At 54.8% G+C, this 16,448-nt stretch overlaps 2 protein-coding genes across 3 annotated transcripts; both read left to right on the top strand.

Moving 5' to 3' along the window:
- The first annotated feature begins 249 nt into the window (after positions 1-249).
- On the top strand, positions 250-11,205 carry EDC4 (enhancer of mRNA decapping 4). 2 transcript variants are annotated; one of them, XM_037041464.1, is made up of 29 exons: positions 250-486; positions 2,966-3,122; positions 3,519-3,630; positions 3,907-4,006; positions 4,275-4,464; positions 4,553-4,700; positions 4,789-4,893; positions 5,220-5,329; positions 5,412-5,495; positions 5,577-5,672; positions 5,770-5,872; positions 5,992-6,172; positions 6,264-6,336; positions 6,420-6,511; positions 6,578-6,777; positions 6,866-6,978; positions 7,071-7,224; positions 7,554-7,987; positions 8,073-8,177; positions 8,248-8,400; positions 8,485-8,521; positions 8,654-8,831; positions 8,946-9,101; positions 9,207-9,322; positions 9,422-9,587; positions 9,674-9,860; positions 9,958-10,177; positions 10,250-10,413; positions 10,669-11,205. In XM_037041464.1, exons 1-29 carry the CDS (start codon positions 405-407, stop codon positions 10,859-10,861), a joined length of 4,209 nt encoding a protein of 1,402 aa, XP_036897359.1. In that variant the 5' UTR covers positions 250-404; the 3' UTR covers positions 10,862-11,205. The 2 variants fall into 2 exon arrangements, with proteins under 2 accessions (XP_036897359.1, XP_036897360.1); XM_037041465.1 differs by having other exon boundaries at positions 251-486; positions 6,590-6,777.
- Positions 11,206-11,282: 77 nt separating this feature from the next.
- NRN1L (neuritin 1 like) lies at positions 11,283-13,064 on the top strand. Its single transcript, XM_037041466.1, has 3 exons — positions 11,283-11,653; positions 12,418-12,550; positions 12,682-13,064. The coding sequence occupies exons 1-3, from the start codon at positions 11,569-11,571 to the stop codon at positions 12,965-12,967; spliced, it is 504 nt and encodes a 167-aa protein (XP_036897361.1). The 5' UTR covers positions 11,283-11,568; the 3' UTR covers positions 12,968-13,064.
- The last annotated feature ends 3,384 nt before the right edge of the window (positions 13,065-16,448 follow it).

Below are 16,448 nucleotides of genomic sequence, written 5' to 3'. Positions count from 1 at the left end.
GGGAGGGGTATTCTGAGGCTAGTTATCGCTTTGCGCGGTCGAGTAGGTGGACATTTGCTTTGCCTCGGCCTTGTGAAACTCACCGGACTGCTCTGGCACGGGGGTGGGGTAGCAGAGGGAGTTGGGCTCCAAGACAAGCAAGGCGTTCTCCCTCAGCGCGGAACCTTTCTTCTCCAGTCCGTGCAGGTTCCGGGAGCCGAGATTCAACGGCCCGGAAGTGAAGGCGGTTGGTTGTGTTGGGGAGGGGGGTTTACGGACGCGGTGCGGGCGGCGGTTTGTGGGCTCCGGGTGGACTGATTGTAGTGAACCGCGTCCCGTCTCTGGTCCCGGCGCGGCTGTGCTCGTCTGGTGCGTGGCGTCAGCGAAACGAACGCGGCGCGGACAGGGCGTCTGCGGCTGGGCCCATGGCCTCCTGCGCGAGCATCGACATCGAGGACGCCACGCAGCACCTACGGGACATCCTCAAGCTGGACCGGCCCGCGGGAGGTGAGCCGGGACAGCGAGGGTGGGCCCTTGTTGAGCAGGCAGAGGGGCGGCTCGGGTCAGGGTCGCCCTCAGAGCCCCCAGGTCCCTCCGGACCGGCTTTGCATCCTCCTGGCTGGTGAGGGCAGACGAGGGTTAGAGCAGTAAATCCCTGAGCATGTTCCCGGAAGGGCGCAGACCCCCGGTGCGATCCCTCCCCTTTCTTACGCTGGGCCGTTCTGCCTCGTCGTCCTTCAGCGTCTTGGCTGAAGGTGAGGCTCCCTCGCTGAATGCAGGGCTCCGCCGGTGACCTGACCCCAAGGTCTCTAGTGTTTCTGTCTCTAGTGTCTGGGTTCGCAACCCGTTTGCCATACTTCAGAGGCCTAGTCGGTGCTCTGTATTCTGAGTTCTGTATCTAGACCTAGGCGCTGGGCTGAGAAGCTGCAGATCCGCCTCTGCAACTTGCCCTTCCCTCGAGAACACAAATTCCAAGCGTGATTCTTGACACTATTTTCTGGAGGGAAGCGTCCACCCCCAATTCCACGCCCTTACTGGGATTAAGGCAAATCACAGACTGCAAGGCCCTGATTGGATTAGACTACAAACATCTGCAAACCAAAGTTTATTTCCATTCGTTTAAACTTTATTGGGGCTTGCAGTGATACCTCAGCTGCTCCTACCCTCAAGAAACCCAAGGACTGTAATGTAACTGTTGACAGGACCGAGAGGAGTGCTTTGGTATTTTAATGGGGGTAGGGCAGGTGGGATGGGGACAGGACAGTGCCCGGGAACAGGTCTGAGAAAGGAGATGATGTTTAGGGTAGCACTTGTAGCATGAACAGGAGTTGGGTGTTAGAAAAGCATTAACAAAGTGGAAACAGCATGGGTGAAGGTACCAAAAGTTCCCAGCTGGTTCAGGGACCAGAGAAAAGTTGCAGTGGTTGAAAGACCAGCTGGCGATGGTGGTTTAGGTGTACAGGGGCCAGAACTGAGAGAACTGATGTTTCCTCAGGCTCTGTTCTTCAACCTGCTGGGAGGTCCCAACTGGCTGCTGCTGGAAACAGGCACTGGTGCTCACTCTGGGTGGGGTTAACTATTCTCTATTCCCTGAAAAAATTCATCTTCTACTACCTGAAACCACTGACTTTTTGCCCCAGGCCTGAAGTGTGCCCTCTTTCACTCATGTACTTGGCTTGGGCCTCTCCTGCTCATCAGCTGCTATGTAGACTAGAATCTGCAAAGGTCTGATAGAGCCTGACATGGCCAACCTTGTGCAGTTCTTTGTTTGTCTTCGTGGTGGCCTTTCTGGGAGGGAGAGTGGTCAGCTTACCCCTGAGCAGCTAAGGTGGCTCTGATCCATTTTAACCTCCAGATGGCCTGGAGGCTTTCCTCTGAACTCCTTGTTTATTTTTTTTAAAGATTTTATTTATTTATCTTTAGTGGGGAAGGAGACAGGGAGAGAAATATCAATGTATGGTGAACTCCTTGTTTATTGACTGGTACTTGATTCTTCTGTTTGCCGGGGAGCTCTGGCTTGTCTCCTGTCACTGGTGGACTGTGTCAGACCCCAGACTTTTGTGCCTAGAAAAATTTAATGTGACCCTTAATGTGGAGCCCTAGTCTCCTTGCCACCTGGGAGTTTTGGAGTACTGTCTGAGCCTATAAGGGTGCTTGAAACTCAGTGAATGGCAAGCTGAAATGCTGTCTTTCCTGACTCCATATACTACCCCATATGTTCTCCTTTTTGTCTAGCTCCTTCATGTCCATTCATTCTGAGTTTACCCTCCCAAGGTGGCATCTTCTAAGCCATTTCTCTGTGGGGCAAGCGCCTTTCTTCCTTACTCCCACATCTTATCAGTGTCCTTGTCCGTGCTTTAGAAGCCCACTCTTTCTTCTCCAGCCCCTGCCACTACCTTGGTCTAGGCCCTTGTATCTCTCACCCAGATTCTCAACTATCCTGCATGCTGCCTTAGAACAATCAGCCCTCTGGCCAGTGCTCACCATGTTATCTTCCCTTTTAAAACTCTTCTGTGGCTGTCATTGCCGCCTGGAGAACCTAAGCACCCCAGTCTCATACCTGACACCTCTGCAGCCTTATTTTCCCTTCATCTTTCCCATGTTTGTGTGTTCTAGCTACAGTGGCTTTGATGGTGGTGGCTCTTCTATGAAGTCTGCCCTGACCCTTCCCATGCCCTGCCTTAAGTACACAGAGTCCCTCTGTGCTGACCTGGGCCTGAGTATTAATTGGCTTCAGAGGATCCTTAATAGCTTGCACTCCTCTCCCAGGTAGAAGAGCCTCATGCTCCTCCTTGGTCCTGGCATACAGTGGGTCCACCATCAGTGTGTATGGAATATGAGAGATGAACCAAGGGCCATCCTTCCCACAGACAGGCCTCATTTGAGTGTTGCTGGAGTGCCTCATGATTCCGAAGGGGAGCTCTGCATTAGGAGAGGCTCGTGGGCAGGTGGAACAACCTCAGACAGTGGCTCTCTCTGCTCCCAGGCCCCAGTGCAGACAGCCAGAGGCCATCTAACACCTACAATGGGGACCTCAATGGGCTCCTGGTTCCAGACCCTCTCTGCTCAGGTGATGGTACTTCGGCAAACAAGCCTGGTCTGCGGGCCAAGCCATCTATTAACCTACAGGAGAAGCAGGTCATGTGAGTGCCTGGGATATAACAGTGTTGGTGACAGGGTGTTTGGGGTGTTTGCTAGCTGAAGGCATGAGATGAGGGGAGAGAAGGGCCAGCAGCCTCTACTGCTCCCCTACTAGATGTCCTGGGTTGGAGAATTTTAACCACACTGAGCTTTCACTGGGATGAGGGGTAAGCACAAGCTGAAGGGCTTGGCACAGATCTGATTTTTAAGCACTTTATTTAGCATTCCCAAGGAGGGAGGTGAGCAAGGGAAGCTGTGGGTCTGGGGACCAGTGCACCCAGAACTGTGTATTGGGATTAGACACCCGCCCTATGGTGGTTGTATCCTCTCCTCATTCCAACCCTGCCCATTGAGACTTTGGGTGAACAAGAGTTAAGCTTGTGCACCCCTCCCTGCAGCTGCCTCTCAGGAGACGACAGCTCTACCTGCATTGGGATCTCGGCCAAAGAGGTAGAAATTGTGGCCAGCAGTGACTCTAGCATCTCAAGCAAGGCACGGGGGAGCAACAAGGTGAGTACCAAGATGTTGTGTCGTGCACGGTGGATGGGGACACACAACCTCTCCCATGCTGCCAGTTCCTATGGGGACCACATTAACTGGCAACTAGTGTGCCTAGTCTCAGGAAGCCAGGGTTTGCTACCAAGTCTGTGTGGGAATCTGGAGTTGTGATTGGGTGGCTGTGCTTGCATATTCCTACTGTCCCCAGGAATGCTGGGGATCATCTAAACTCGAGGAAAGCTGCCCCAGCCCTCAGCTTCTACCACCTTCCTCACCCTTGGTTCTCAGGTGAAAATCCAGCCCGTCGCCAAGTATGACTGGGAACAGAAATACTACTATGGCAACCTGATTGCTGTGTCTAACTCCTTCTTGGCCTATGCCATTCGGGGTGAGTTGGTGCAGGGGACAGGAGGGAGGTGTTCTGCTAGAAGCCCCAGAGACGCAGGTTCAGTGTAAGGGCTCTCAGCCCACTCAGACCTTGGGGATACAATGTAAGGCTTGTCTGTGTTGCTCCCAGCTCTGCCACGCCTTGGCTGGCCAAGTGGGAAAACCAGACTTGAGGCTGGTGGTGGCAGTGAGGCAGGCAAGGGCAGGGCTTCTCTGCTGCTGCCAGGGCCTAGACACCCACTCACGGCCAACCGCTGCCCTGATTCCAGCTGCCAACAATGGCTCAGCGATGGTGCGGGTGATCAGTGTCAGCACTTCGGAGCGGACCCTGCTCAAGGGCTTCACGGGCAGTGTGGCTGACCTGGCCTTCGCACACGTCAATTCCCCACAGCTGGCCTGCCTGGATGAGGCAGGCAACCTGTTTGTGTGGCACTTGGCTCTGGTTAATGGCAAAATTCAGTATCCTTTTCTGGGGATGGGATGGGGGTCTGAAGAAAGGTGGGCAGAGCTCATCATCTACCCAGTTAGTCTTTAACACCCTGTTCAGAGAAGAGATTCTGGTCCACATCCGGCAGCCAGAGGGTACGCCGCTGAACCACTTTCGTAGGATCATCTGGTGCCCATTCATTCCCGAGGAGAGTGAAGATTGTTGTGAGGAGGGTAGCCCAATGGTGGCCCTTTTGCATGAGGACAGGGTGAGGAGGCTGGGCATAGGGGGAGGGGGTGGTCAGAGCAGCCAAGGTGTGGGCATGAGCTGAACACTCACCTCCCTATACCCTCCAGGCTGAGGTGTGGAACCTGGACATGCTCCGCTCCAACCACAGTACCTGGCCTGTGGATGTCAGCCAGATCAAGCAGGGCTTCATCATGGTAAAAGGCCACAGCACGGTAAGCCTGCAGCTGACTTCCTTCCTTGCTCTTCCCCTTTACTTGTGTCCCTCCTCTATTCCCCATACTTGGAGCTGCTCAGGTAGCTTTACTGGTGTCCTGCCCACTGGGACTTGGATCACAAATTGACCTCCACCTGTGGGGCTCACACCTGTGTGGCTATACCACATGGCCTGGTCTTCTCTCCGGCCCCCATTTGTTTGGTCTTTCACACCCGTGTGCAGATCCACTGTGGGTCAGCCCAGCTCACTGTCATTCTCATCTGAGATGGGCTTGCTCCCACCTCTAGTCTAGTGGAAAAGCAAGGCTCTTTGGGTTCTTCCCAGTACCTGAGTGAAGGGGCCCTCTCACCCGATGGGACTGTTCTGGCTACAGCAAGCCATGATGGCTTTGTCAAGTTCTGGCAGATCTACATTGAGGGGCAGGATGAGCCAAGGTAAGACGTGGCCTGAGGGACCGGGAACCCCCAGGTAGGGGACTAGATCACCCACTCAGGCCCCTCATCTGCCTGCTTGCAGGTGTCTACATGAGTTGAAGCCTCATGATGGGCGGCCTCTCTCCTGCCTCCTGTTCTGTGATAACCATAAGAAACAGGATCCTGAGTGAGTGAGTGGGCAGGCAGGTGGGCAGCAGGCTGGACCTTAGGCTCCCTGCCAGTCACTCAGTGTTCTGTTGCTTTGCAGGGTCCCTTTCTGGAGGTTCCTCATTACTGGTGCTGACCAGAATCAGGAGCTAAAGATGTGGTGCACGGTGTCCTGGACCTGCCTGCAGACCATTAGGTAAGCATAGGCTGGGGAGCGGACAGGGGTAAGCAGTGTTGGGGGTATGGGTTCTTTCCACTCTTAGTCTCATTCATCCTGCTTCGTGGCCTCCCAGCTTCTCCCCAGATATCTTCAGCTCAGTGAGTGTGCCACCCAGCCTCAAAGTTTGCCTGGACCTCTCAGCAGAATACCTAATTCTCAGCGACGTGCAGCGGAAGGTAGACTGAATTAGGGGCACCCCAGTCAGACTTGGTATCACTGGGAGAGGCAGAGATGTGTGGCACATCCACAGCCCTCACGGCCTCTGAGCCCAGCTGTGAATGCACTGCCTGTGCAGGTCCTTTATGTGATGGAGCTGCTACAGAACCAGGAGGAAGGCCGTGCCTGCTTCAGTTCCATTTCTGAGTTCCTACTCACCCACCCTGTATTGAGCTTCGGTATCCAGGTTGTGACTCGCTGCCGGCTCAGGCACACGGAGGTGCTGCCTGCTGAGGAAGAGAATGACAGCCTAGGGGCCGGTGAGCTGCTCAGAGTCGGGGCTGTACATTGGTACGTAGGGAGTGCCAAGACACAGGGCCAGGGGCTTAGTCGTCCACGTTGTCCTTGCAGATGGGAACCACGGAGCTGGTGCCATAGAGTCTTCAGCTGGTGTGCTCATCAAGCTCTTTTGCGTGCATACTAAGTGAGTGTGCCCTGTCTGTGCTCCTCCCCACCCTATCAACTGTCCCCTTCGAGCTCTCTCCTATTCTCCTACTCTTCCTGAAGGGCATTGCAAGATGTGCAGATCCGCTTCCAGCCGCAGCTGAACCCTGATGTGGTCGCCCCGCTCCCCACCCACACTGCCCATGAGGACTTCGGTGAGTGAGGGGTGAGAGGGGAGCAGTTTAGATTGGCCAGGGTCTGCAGTCTGACTGAAGTGGCAGATTTCCTCACAGCATTTGGAGAATCTCGGCCCGAACTGGGCTCTGAGGGTCTGGGTTCAGCTACTCACGGCTCCCAGCCTGATGTCCGACGCATCGTGGAGTTACCTGCCCCTGCTGACTTCCTTAATCGGAGCAGTGAGACCAAGCCCAAGCTGATGACACCTGACGCCTTCATGACACCTAGCACCTCCTTGCAGCAGGTGTGCTGGGGCTGGGGCTCGGGCTCAGGGCAGTGTGACCTGGGAATTCCTACCCACAGGCCACAGCTCTTACTCTGCATCTCCCCAGATTGCTGCCTCTCCTAGTAGTAGTAGCAGCAGCAGCAGCAGCAGCAGCAGCTCCTCTCTCACAGCAGTATCAGCCATGAGTAGTACCTCAGCTGTGGACCCCTCCTTACCCAGGTGAAGTGAGGATGAGAGTTGGGGTCTGGCAGGGGCTGGTACTAGGTGATGCCAAGCTCTAGCTGCTTATACCTCAGCTTTCTTGCCACCAGGCCATCTGAGGAGCTGACCTTGAGCCCCAAGCTGCAGCTGGATGGCAGCCTGACAATGAACAGTAGCAGCAGCCTGCAGGCAAGCCCACTCAGCCTCCTGCCTGGCCTGCTCCCAGGTCCAGCTGACAAATTAACTCCCAAAGGGCCTGGGCAGGTGCGTGTGTGTGAAATGCAGGCTAGCAGGTGTATAGCAGCGGGAAGGTTGGCAGCAGTCTTCTTCTTTAGCACCCTGTCTGCTTGTCCTGTTCTGCCTATGGTGGCCCATGTTTCCCTTGAGGTCATCTCAGCCTCCCACATTCCCTGGAGGACAGCTCCTCAGCCTGACCATTCCCACCTCCTCTCCTCCTGAGCTGTGGCTGTTCTTGATTGCACCCCCTTTCCCCACTGTCGCATCTCTCTTCACTACAAATACCAGTGCCTCGTCTCTATGCTCCCCCTACACCCATTTCCCTCCACCTAAGTCCCCATTTTGGCCTACCTCAGGTACCTAGTCCTGCCTCTGCACTCTCCCTGGAGCTACAGGAAGTGGAGACCCTGGGGCTGCGCCAGGCTTCCCCCAGCCGTACCCGCTCCCCCGATGTTATCTCTTCAGCTTCTACTGCCCTGTCCCAGGACATCCCTGAGATAGCATCTGAGGCCCTGTCCCGTGGCTTTGGTGCCTCTGCTCCTGAGGACCTTGAGCCAAACAGTATGGCCTCAGCTGCCTCTGCGCTACACCTGCTGTCCCCGCGGCCCCGGCCAGGGCCTGAGCTCGGACCCCAGCTTAGCCTGGATGGAGGCCCTGGGGATGGGGATCGGCATAGTACCCCCTCCCTCCTGGAGGCCGCCTTGACCCAGGAGGCCACAGCCCCTGACAGCCAGGTGTGGCCAACAGCACCAGACATTACTCGGGAGACGTGCAGCAGTCTCACAGAAAGGTGAGGAGCGTGGGAGGGGGAAAGTGCCCTGACGGTAGGGGCTTCAGGTGGAGTCATCCATTGCTGAGTCAGCCTGTCCTCCCAGCCCCAGGAATGGCCTACAGGAAAAGCACAAGAGCCTGGCCTTCCACCGACCACCTTATCACTTGCTGCAACAACATGACAGCCAGGACGCCAGTGCTGAACAAAGGTAGATGCTGTTCTCTCACAAGGGCAGGCCAGCAAGTGGTACGCACTTACACCTCTCCCCCTTCCCACAGTGACCACGACGATGAGGTGGCCAGCCTCGCCTCTGCTGCAGGGGGCTTTGGCACCAAAGTTCCCACTCCACGGCTGCCCACCAAGGACTGGAAGACTAAGGGATCCCCTCGGACCTCACCCAAACTCAAGAAGAAGAGCAAAAAAGATGATGGGTAGGAGGGGTCCTGGGCCAGGGAGAGGGGTGGTCCCCAGGCTGCCTGCATGACGTGGCCTGAGGTGCTTCTCGCCTATGGCAGGGATTCAGCCATGGAATCCCGGCTCACGGAGCGCCAGGTGAGTGAGCAAACACCCTTTCTACTTCTAGAACTCCTTTTGGAGGGTGGGGAAGAGATCTGGTCCATTCCCTGGTCTGGTGTGTGGGGACAGGTAGGGCAGGTATCATGTGACTGTCGGTGCTACTGGCAGGTGGCAGAGCCCTCTGAGGACTGGCCAGCACTAATCTGGCAACAGCAGAGAGAGCTGTTGGAGTTGCGACACAGCCAAGAAGAGCTGCTGCAGCGCCTGTGCAGCCAGCTTGAAGGCCTGCAGAGCACCGTCACGGGCCACGTAGAGCGTGCCCTAGAGTCTCGGCATGAACAGGAGCGTATCCTTGTGGGCAGTGGCCCAGCATGGAAGAGGGTGAGGGGCAGCTACAGCATTCTTGGACTGAGAAGGGACATGGGACCTGCTCCAGGCCTGTTCCTTAGCTACCACACAGAGCGGCGGCTAGAACGGGCACTGGCTGAGGGGCAGCAACGGGGTGGTCAGCTGCAGGAACAGCTGACACAACAGCTGTCCCAGGCACTGTCTTCAGCTGTGGCTGGGCGGCTGGAGCGCAGCATACGGGACGAGATCAAGAAGACGGTGCCTCCATGTGAGTTTTGCATGAGATTTCTCTGGGTGGGCTGGGTGGGAGTGGGGCCCCTACCTGTCAAGCTTTCTCTCATGGCTCCACCTCTCCCTCCTCACCTTGCCCCAGGTGTCTCTAGGAGTCTAGAGCCTGTGGCAGGCCAACTGAGCACCTCGGTGGCCACCAAGCTCACAGCTGTGGAAGGTAGCATGAAAGAGAATATCTCCAAGCTGCTGAAATCCAAGGTGCTATAGGGCCAAAGGTGAGGGAGGTTGGTGGTTGGTGGACTTGGTCACGCCAGCTTAGACTCAGGCTTTTGGTTCGGCCCTTCCCTTTACCCCCAGAACTTGACAGATGCCATCGCCCGAGCAGCTGCGGACACATTACAGGGGCCAATGCAGGCTGCCTACCGTGAAGCCTTCCAGAGTGTGGTGCTGCCCGCCTTTGAGAAGAGCTGCCAGGCCATGTTCCAGCAGATCAACGATAGCTTCCGACTGGGTACACAGGAATGTGAGTGGGGTCCTATACTCCAAGGCGGAGGGGCTGTCCTCTTCTCCCTCAGCGTCTTTTTCATGGTCCCCGTGGTCACCTTTCAGACTTGCAACAGCTAGAGAGCCACATGAAGAGCCGGAAGGCACGAGAACAGGAGGCGAGGGAGCCTGTGTTGGCCCAGCTGCGGGGCCTGGTCAGCACGCTGCAGGGTGCCACCGAGCAGATGGCAGCCACTGTGTCCAGCAGTGTTCGGGCCGAGGTGCAGCACCAGCTGCACTTGGCGGTGGGCAGGTGTGTAGGCAGGACACTGGGTGAGGTGATGGGTTTGGAAAAGGCCACACCAGACTAGACTCCCCATCTACCTCATCTACCTTGTTTCCCTTCGCAGCCTGCAGGAGTCCATTTTAGCACAGGTGCAACGCATTGTTAAGGGCGAGGTGAGTGTGGCACTCAAGGAGCAGCAGGCCGCCGTCACCTCTAGCATCATGCAAGCCATGCGCTCAGCTGCTGGCACACCTGTCCCTGCTGCCCATCTGGACTGCCAGGCCCAGCAAGCCCATATCCTGCAGCTACTGCAGCAGGGCCACCTCAATCAGGCCTTCCAGCAGGTATGCCAGGCCCAGTTAAGACTCAGGTGCCTTCTGACAAAATCCACACACTAAATGCTATCCTCCACCCAGGCCCTGACAGCTGCCGACTTGAACCTGGTGCTGTACGTGTGTGAAACTGTGGATCCAGGCCAGGTTTTTGGGCAGCCCCCCTGCCCACTCTCCCAGCCCGTGCTCCTTTCCCTCATCCAGCAGCTGGCCTCTGACCTTGGCACCCGAACTGACCTCAAGCTCAGGTGAGTGGGTACAGATGCACCAGGAGATGGGTTGGGGCAGAGGTAGGGGAGCAGTTCAAAGCAAAGACTCCCACCCTGGCCTGACTCCCTCCCTAATTCCACCAGTTCCCCCACCAGTTCCTCCACCAGTTCCCCCACCTGTTTTCAGGCTCAGAGGCCTCCTTTGTCAGCCATTCCTCTGGGCCTCAGTTCCACCAGGGGGCGCTCCCATCTGCTGGAGCCCACCTGTAGCCTGTCCCTTTCCTCTGCCCCCAGCTACCTAGAAGATGCTGTGATGCACCTGGACCACAGTGACCCTATCACTCGGGACCACATGGGCTCCGTCATGGCCCAGGTGCGCCAGAAGCTCTTCCAGTTCCTGCAGGCTGAACCACACAACTCACTTGGCAAAGCAGCCCGGCGTCTCAGCCTCATGCTGCATGGCCTTGTGACCCCCAGCCTCCCTTAGCTAAGCCTGCCTTCCCCAGGGGTGGGGTGGCACTGAAGGCCAGTAGACAGGCCAGGCCAAAGCAGGATCATGTCTACCCATTACCTGCTTAGGCTTCCACCTCTGGGGTGTTTTGGGGGGAACACTGGTTGTGGTTATGGTAACCAGCAGGTTTAGGCTGGGCCCAGGGCGGGTATTGTGCCTTCTTGGGTTCTGCCATGCCTGGAGCATGACCCCCGAGATTGTGACACCACTTGAGTTGAATTTTCCATGTTTATTTTTACCTCTGTTTTGGACCTTTTTTGTTTTTGAAAACATTGAGAAATTTAATTAAATGCTTTTGGAATAAAATGGAGTATGTGTGCTTTTAGTGTGTCTTTGGTGTGACTTTGATAACTGCCCTCTGTTCCCTGGCCTCTGTCTTCTCCCTGTTTAGAGCTCTGTCAGGGCCAACCCCGAGACCTGGGCACCTGCATTCATCTGCACAACTGCCTTCCTAGATGTCCCCTTTCTCTCTTTGGGATGAGAGCCCAGGGCCCAGGGCTCAGCAGGACCCTGACTCCTTTCTGTGAGGTCCCTTTGCCTATTTGAGTACTGGTGGTGGCTGCCTGCTGGCTTTGAAGCCCCGCCTCCAGCTCCCATCCAATCAGAGTCCCTCCTTTTGGGGGCTGGGCTGAAGGGCTGCACTTAAGGCTGTTAGCTCTCTGGCACTAGGCTCCCAGGCGGGGATGATGCACTGCTGCTGCTGTCGCCACTGCCAGCAACTGCCCTGTGCGGTGGGGCTGTTGCTGCTGCTGCTGTTACCACCACTCGGTGAGTTGCAGGTGTATGGGACCAGCCCGGGCCATACAGCCTCTCACCAGGCTGGGTTGGGTGCATGGGAGCTGAGGCACAGTCTTGCTGAGTACTGGGAACCAGGATGGCAGGGAGGTGCAAGGGCTCCAGGGAGGGGATAATGTGTACCAGTGGCCTCAGAACCAAAGAGAGAGAGGTGTGAACTGAGCCCTGGCCGTGGGGGACGGACCTCAAAATTTCGCAGCCCCCATTCTTATAAAGAAAGACTTGGCCTTTGAGGAGACTCCTAGACCAGCCTTAGTATTCCCTGAGGTCCCATTAGGGTCTGACTTGGATCCCGACACCCTCTATCCTGCCCTAGCCATCTGGTAATACCTGCTTTGGGATGGGGTGCAAAGGTGAAGCAGAGCTTGTCTAGACTATAGAGCCTGGACACGGTGCTAAGGAGGGGGAGTTTGTTCCTGGACCCTGCCCCGCTTTGCCCTGTCCTGGCTCCTTCATTTGGACCATTTTCATCTGATTTGGAGCTATAGAGGTCCCAGAAGCTTGGAGGAAGAACTGACCCCTGAAACTTGAGGACTCCTACCGTACCCTGCTCCACACTTACTCTATTTGGTCCCACCTAGAACAGGGACCAGACAGGTGATCCCCAGATATGCCCCTTATTTCCCCGGAGTACCTCATTCACGCTGAGTCACGTCCCCAGAGCATGCCAGGGTAAACAAGCCCCTGGGGGTTGGGCAAGCTCATCCTATTTAACTATTTTCCACCTCCATCCCTAGTCCCTGTATCTCCCCTGGAGGCGGCTGCCAGAGGCCCAGGCCACTGTGACAACATATATCAGGGTTTCGCTGAGTGTCTCATCCGCTTGGGGGACGGCATGGGTCAAGGAGGTCAGCTGGAGACCATTTGCAGGTAAGAGCAGGTACAAGGGTAGCAGCGTGACCCTCACCCCCACCCCGACCTTTACCCTCCATCCCTGAACCTCTTCCCATTCCAAAGCCTCTTTGCCCCACCTAATTTCCTTAACCCCACACCCTTAACAGGTCTTGGAATGACTTCCACACCTGCGCCTCTCGAGTCCTGTCAGGCTGCCCAAAGGAGGCGGCTGCTGTGTGGGAATCCCTACAGCAAGAAGCTCGCAGGGTCCAGCACCCGGATAACTTACACACCCTGTGTGGCGCCCCTGTGCATGTCCTGGAGCATGACACAGGTCCCGAGATCAACCAGGAGACACTGAGGGCAACAGCACCCGCCCCGACCCCAGCCCCTGCTCCCTTGCTGCTAGCGGCTGCTCTGGCATTTGTTTGCCTCCTGGGGCCCCTGGCCTAGCCATTGGGGTTGCCCCTGCCGCCACCCCTGTCCTGGTGGTTGCCCTCCAGGCTCTGAAGAGTGCATTCAGCTTTCATTAAAAGTATTTATATTTGTACTAAGCTTCTTCCTTTCTTCCGGCCGCTCACTGCTCGACTCAGATGGAGGCCTCCCGAAGCTGATTCCCTAAGACAGAATGGGGCAGGGCCTAAGACTGCCACAGGGGACTCCATCTTTCTCCTTACAAACACTCATTTCCCAAGGGCAGTGTCGAGCTTTCCATTACATGCAGGTTCTGAGAGCTGTAGTGGTCTGTCCTCCCTGGTTGGTATTCCTAGCCCTGCCTGGCCCCTCAGGGCCCTGGGAGTGGGCACTCCACCCCGTGGTGGAGTGTCTCGCCCTGCTCTCCACTATGGCCACCCTCAGTCCCCTGGTTCATTCTAGCTTCCAGGCTCCTAAACGTCTCACCTCCCCTGCTGAACTCACCTTAGCATTCAAGACAGCTCAGACTAAGTGCTCAGTTCTCTCCTTCTCTGGGGTCCTGGTCCATCTGAGGGGAGCCGGTTCCAGAAAGTGGGGAGCCCCTGTTGGAATCTACATTCAGGTCACTGATGTGACCTGGAGCTGTAGATACTGGGGTCACAATGAGGGTCCCACTGGCCTCTGCTCCCCGCAAGACTTGTTCATTGAGAAGAGGACTGCAGTGTGAAGTCAAAACAATCCCAGAAGGCATTCTGGAAGCATGGAATGGGTGTGTGGTATGAGGTGCCCCTGTCCATCAGGAAGAGAGGAAGAGCAAGATTCAGCCTGGGCAGATTCCGAGGAAAGGAGGAGTCTCAGAGAGGGTGAGATCATCTTTCGATCAGGCTTCTACCACCAGCATCAGGACCCTATTCCTAGCTACCGCCCACAGTGGGCACTGTCATGGCCTCCTCGTTGCCTTCTAATCTCACTCCCTCCCCTTTATTCTCCATTTTCTATATTGAAAAACTGATCCTGCTATTAAGCTCCTTCTTGTCTAGGAGGCCCTACATAAGTCAGCTTGGCCTAGTTAATTCAGTCTACTCCTGCCACTGCCCTCTGTAACAGCACAGAGGAGAGGAGTGATCCACCTATCCAGGCCTTGGGGCTAGGGGAGAAGCATGCTAGGGGCAAGAGGAGGTAAGGATGGAGACTCACAAGTGGTTGAGGAAAGGTGGGGCTGCGATGGAGAGGGTTTTATGAGAGGGGCCCAAAGGAATCTGGAGGGAGGGAGGGAGAGAGGGGTGGGAACCAAGGTCTATGCAGGCCAGATTTACACTAAGGCCCACGCTGGGAAGCTGCGTCCCAGGACAGAATGTGGCCTGATAGGACCCTTGCAGAAGCTCCAGGGTGACAAGTGCTTCCAGAGACCTCCACTCATGTTTGTAGGAGCCCTACTGCATCCTAACACGCTTCCCTAACACCCTCCCATTTCGATTAGGTCATATGCCTCCATTAACTCCCTTTCTGTTGTATTTTTGCCCCTGTGCTTCATTTGCCTGTATTTTTATCCCACTTCTCTCTCCCAGCCAGTATTACCCATCTTTTCCCATAACCTGAAAAAGAAAATTCAGAAAAACACACCCCCCTCCTGGATCTGCCCTCCGTTGACCATCAGAATTTTCCAGTAGGAAAGGCCATGCTTTTATTCCTCTGAGTATTTGTACATCTGTTCCCTGTGCTCAGAATACCCCTCCCCATGTTCTCCTGGTGAAAACTTCTTTCTTGTTCAGCACCACCTCCTCCAGGAAATATTCTCTAACCCCAACTCCAAGCTGAATCAGCAGCCTCCTACAGGTCCACACAGCTCCGGGCTCTCTTCTGTCTCAGTACTGATAGCACTGGCTTTGTTACTGTCTAGATCCGGGTCATAATTCCCATCTGTGGACTCCCCAAGGGTCCTCTTTGTGTTTCTAGCACACAAAGAGTGTACAAAGAGTGTGTTTGCTGGGTACAAAAAGTGTACCTGATTGAATATCTAAGTGCAGCATAGAAATGTTACAGTCAGTGAGAGCTTGGCTGAGAATGACCCCAGTGTGGAGGATGTATTATCTTGGGGCAGCCCCCTCAGCCTGGGCACATTGTTGGGAGGGATGGTGCTAGGGCTCCAGACCCCAAAAGTCTTCCCAGAGTCACTCATCATGGGTGGCCAAGAGAAGCCTACTTCTAGTAGCAGGGGCCAGCCACAGTGGGGAGATTACCATCCTCCTGCTGTGACCTATTTCCCCCTGATGTTTGCTCCCTAAATCCTTGCTCTTCCCTGGAACTGAGTGACCTGGTATGGGGCTGGGGGTGGGGACAGAATCTGCTCTCTGGCCAGGGGCTTAAAAGCTTTATGTATTTGATCCTAAAGCTGGAGGAGAGTGGTAAGCTGAGAGCCAAACTGACTGGGCCCTGGACACAGCTGCCCAGGCCAGAGCTTCATGGGGATGGTGTTTCTCACATTTGCAGCTCTACAGACATGGAACAGCTTATTGTTCAGGGGAGCGCCTGGGGTCTGGATGTGCTGGGCCTGGTCCCCTCTGCATCAATATGCTTCTTCACCTCATGTTCTTTACCAGAGCCAAGGTCAGCATCTATGCACAGAAAGGGCTCAATAAACTATTGAATTAACTTGCTGACTATCTGTAAAAGGGGAGTGTTGTACGAATTTCTAAGCCCCATTAACCCTGATTTTCTATGTTGCTCTTAACCTTCACAACTCTGTGGGGTTAGGGTTATGAGCCCCATTACACAGATAAGAAAAAATGAGGCTTAAGGGAGATGTCTTGCCTAAGGTCACACATCTGTGAAAGTGTCAGACCTGGGATATAATCCCAGGTTTCTTTGGCCCCCAAACCTACACCTGTATTCATCACACCAGACTTTTAGAAGCAATTTCTAAAGTTTTTCGTTCTTTAAAAAAATCCTTTCTAATTCCCTTCTCAATAGAACAGACAAAATGATGTTTATTGGTGTTAATTTATTTTTAGGATTAAAGTATTACAGTGTATATCAGCGATTTTCAACCTTTTTTCATCTCATGGCAACAAAAACTAATTACTAAAACTCTACGGCACACCAAAAATACATTGTTTTGCTGATCTGACCAAAAAATTAGGTATAATTTTTATTCATTCACACCAGACAGCTATTGTTGTGTTGGCTGTTGTCCTATTTTTAACGGATAATCTAAGGGGAAAGAGAGCATGTATTGCATGTTTTAAAAATGCCTGTGAGTCCTGGTTGGTGAGGCTCTGAGTGCCGACCTGTGAACCAAAAGGTTGCTGATTCATTTCCAGGTCAGGGCACATGCCTGGGTTGCTGGCTAGGTCTCCAGTTGGGGGGCATGCAAGAGGCAACCAGTCAATGTAGCTCTCACAATTCACATTTCTCTCCCTTTTTCTACCTCCCTTCCTCTCTCTCTAAAAAATAAATAAAATCTTCAAAAAAATCATCCTTGTGGCACCAGTGTGCCACAACTGCTGTGGCACACAGGTTG

This window comes from Sturnira hondurensis, unplaced genomic scaffold, assembly GCF_014824575.4.
Source record: "Sturnira hondurensis isolate 20B ecotype Veracruz unplaced genomic scaffold, ASM1482457v3 Scaffold0003090, whole genome shotgun sequence".
Classification (NCBI taxonomy): Eukaryota; Metazoa; Chordata; class Mammalia; order Chiroptera; family Phyllostomidae; genus Sturnira; species Sturnira hondurensis.
The sequence above is the reverse complement of the archived record's forward strand: the minus strand, read 5'-3'. Positions and strand labels throughout refer to the sequence as shown.

Coding starts and splice junctions, on each gene's coding strand:
- EDC4 (XM_037041464.1), top strand. CDS start 405: ATGGCCTCCTGCGCGAGCATCGACATCGAGGACGCCACGCAGCACCTA. Junction 6,512..6,577: donor CACTGCCCATGAGGACTTCG/GTGAGTGAGGGG, acceptor CTGAAGTGGCAG/ATTTCCTCACAGCATTTGGA. Junction 6,778..6,865: donor CTAGCACCTCCTTGCAGCAG/GTGTGCTGGGGC, acceptor GCATCTCCCCAG/ATTGCTGCCTCTCCTAGTAG.
- NRN1L (XM_037041466.1), top strand. CDS start 11,569: ATGATGCACTGCTGCTGCTGTCGCCACTGCCAGCAACTGCCCTGTGCG. Junction 11,654..12,417: donor GCTGCTGTTACCACCACTCG/GTGAGTTGCAGG, acceptor CTCCATCCCTAG/TCCCTGTATCTCCCCTGGAG. Junction 12,551..12,681: donor CAGCTGGAGACCATTTGCAG/GTAAGAGCAGGT, acceptor CACCCTTAACAG/GTCTTGGAATGACTTCCACA.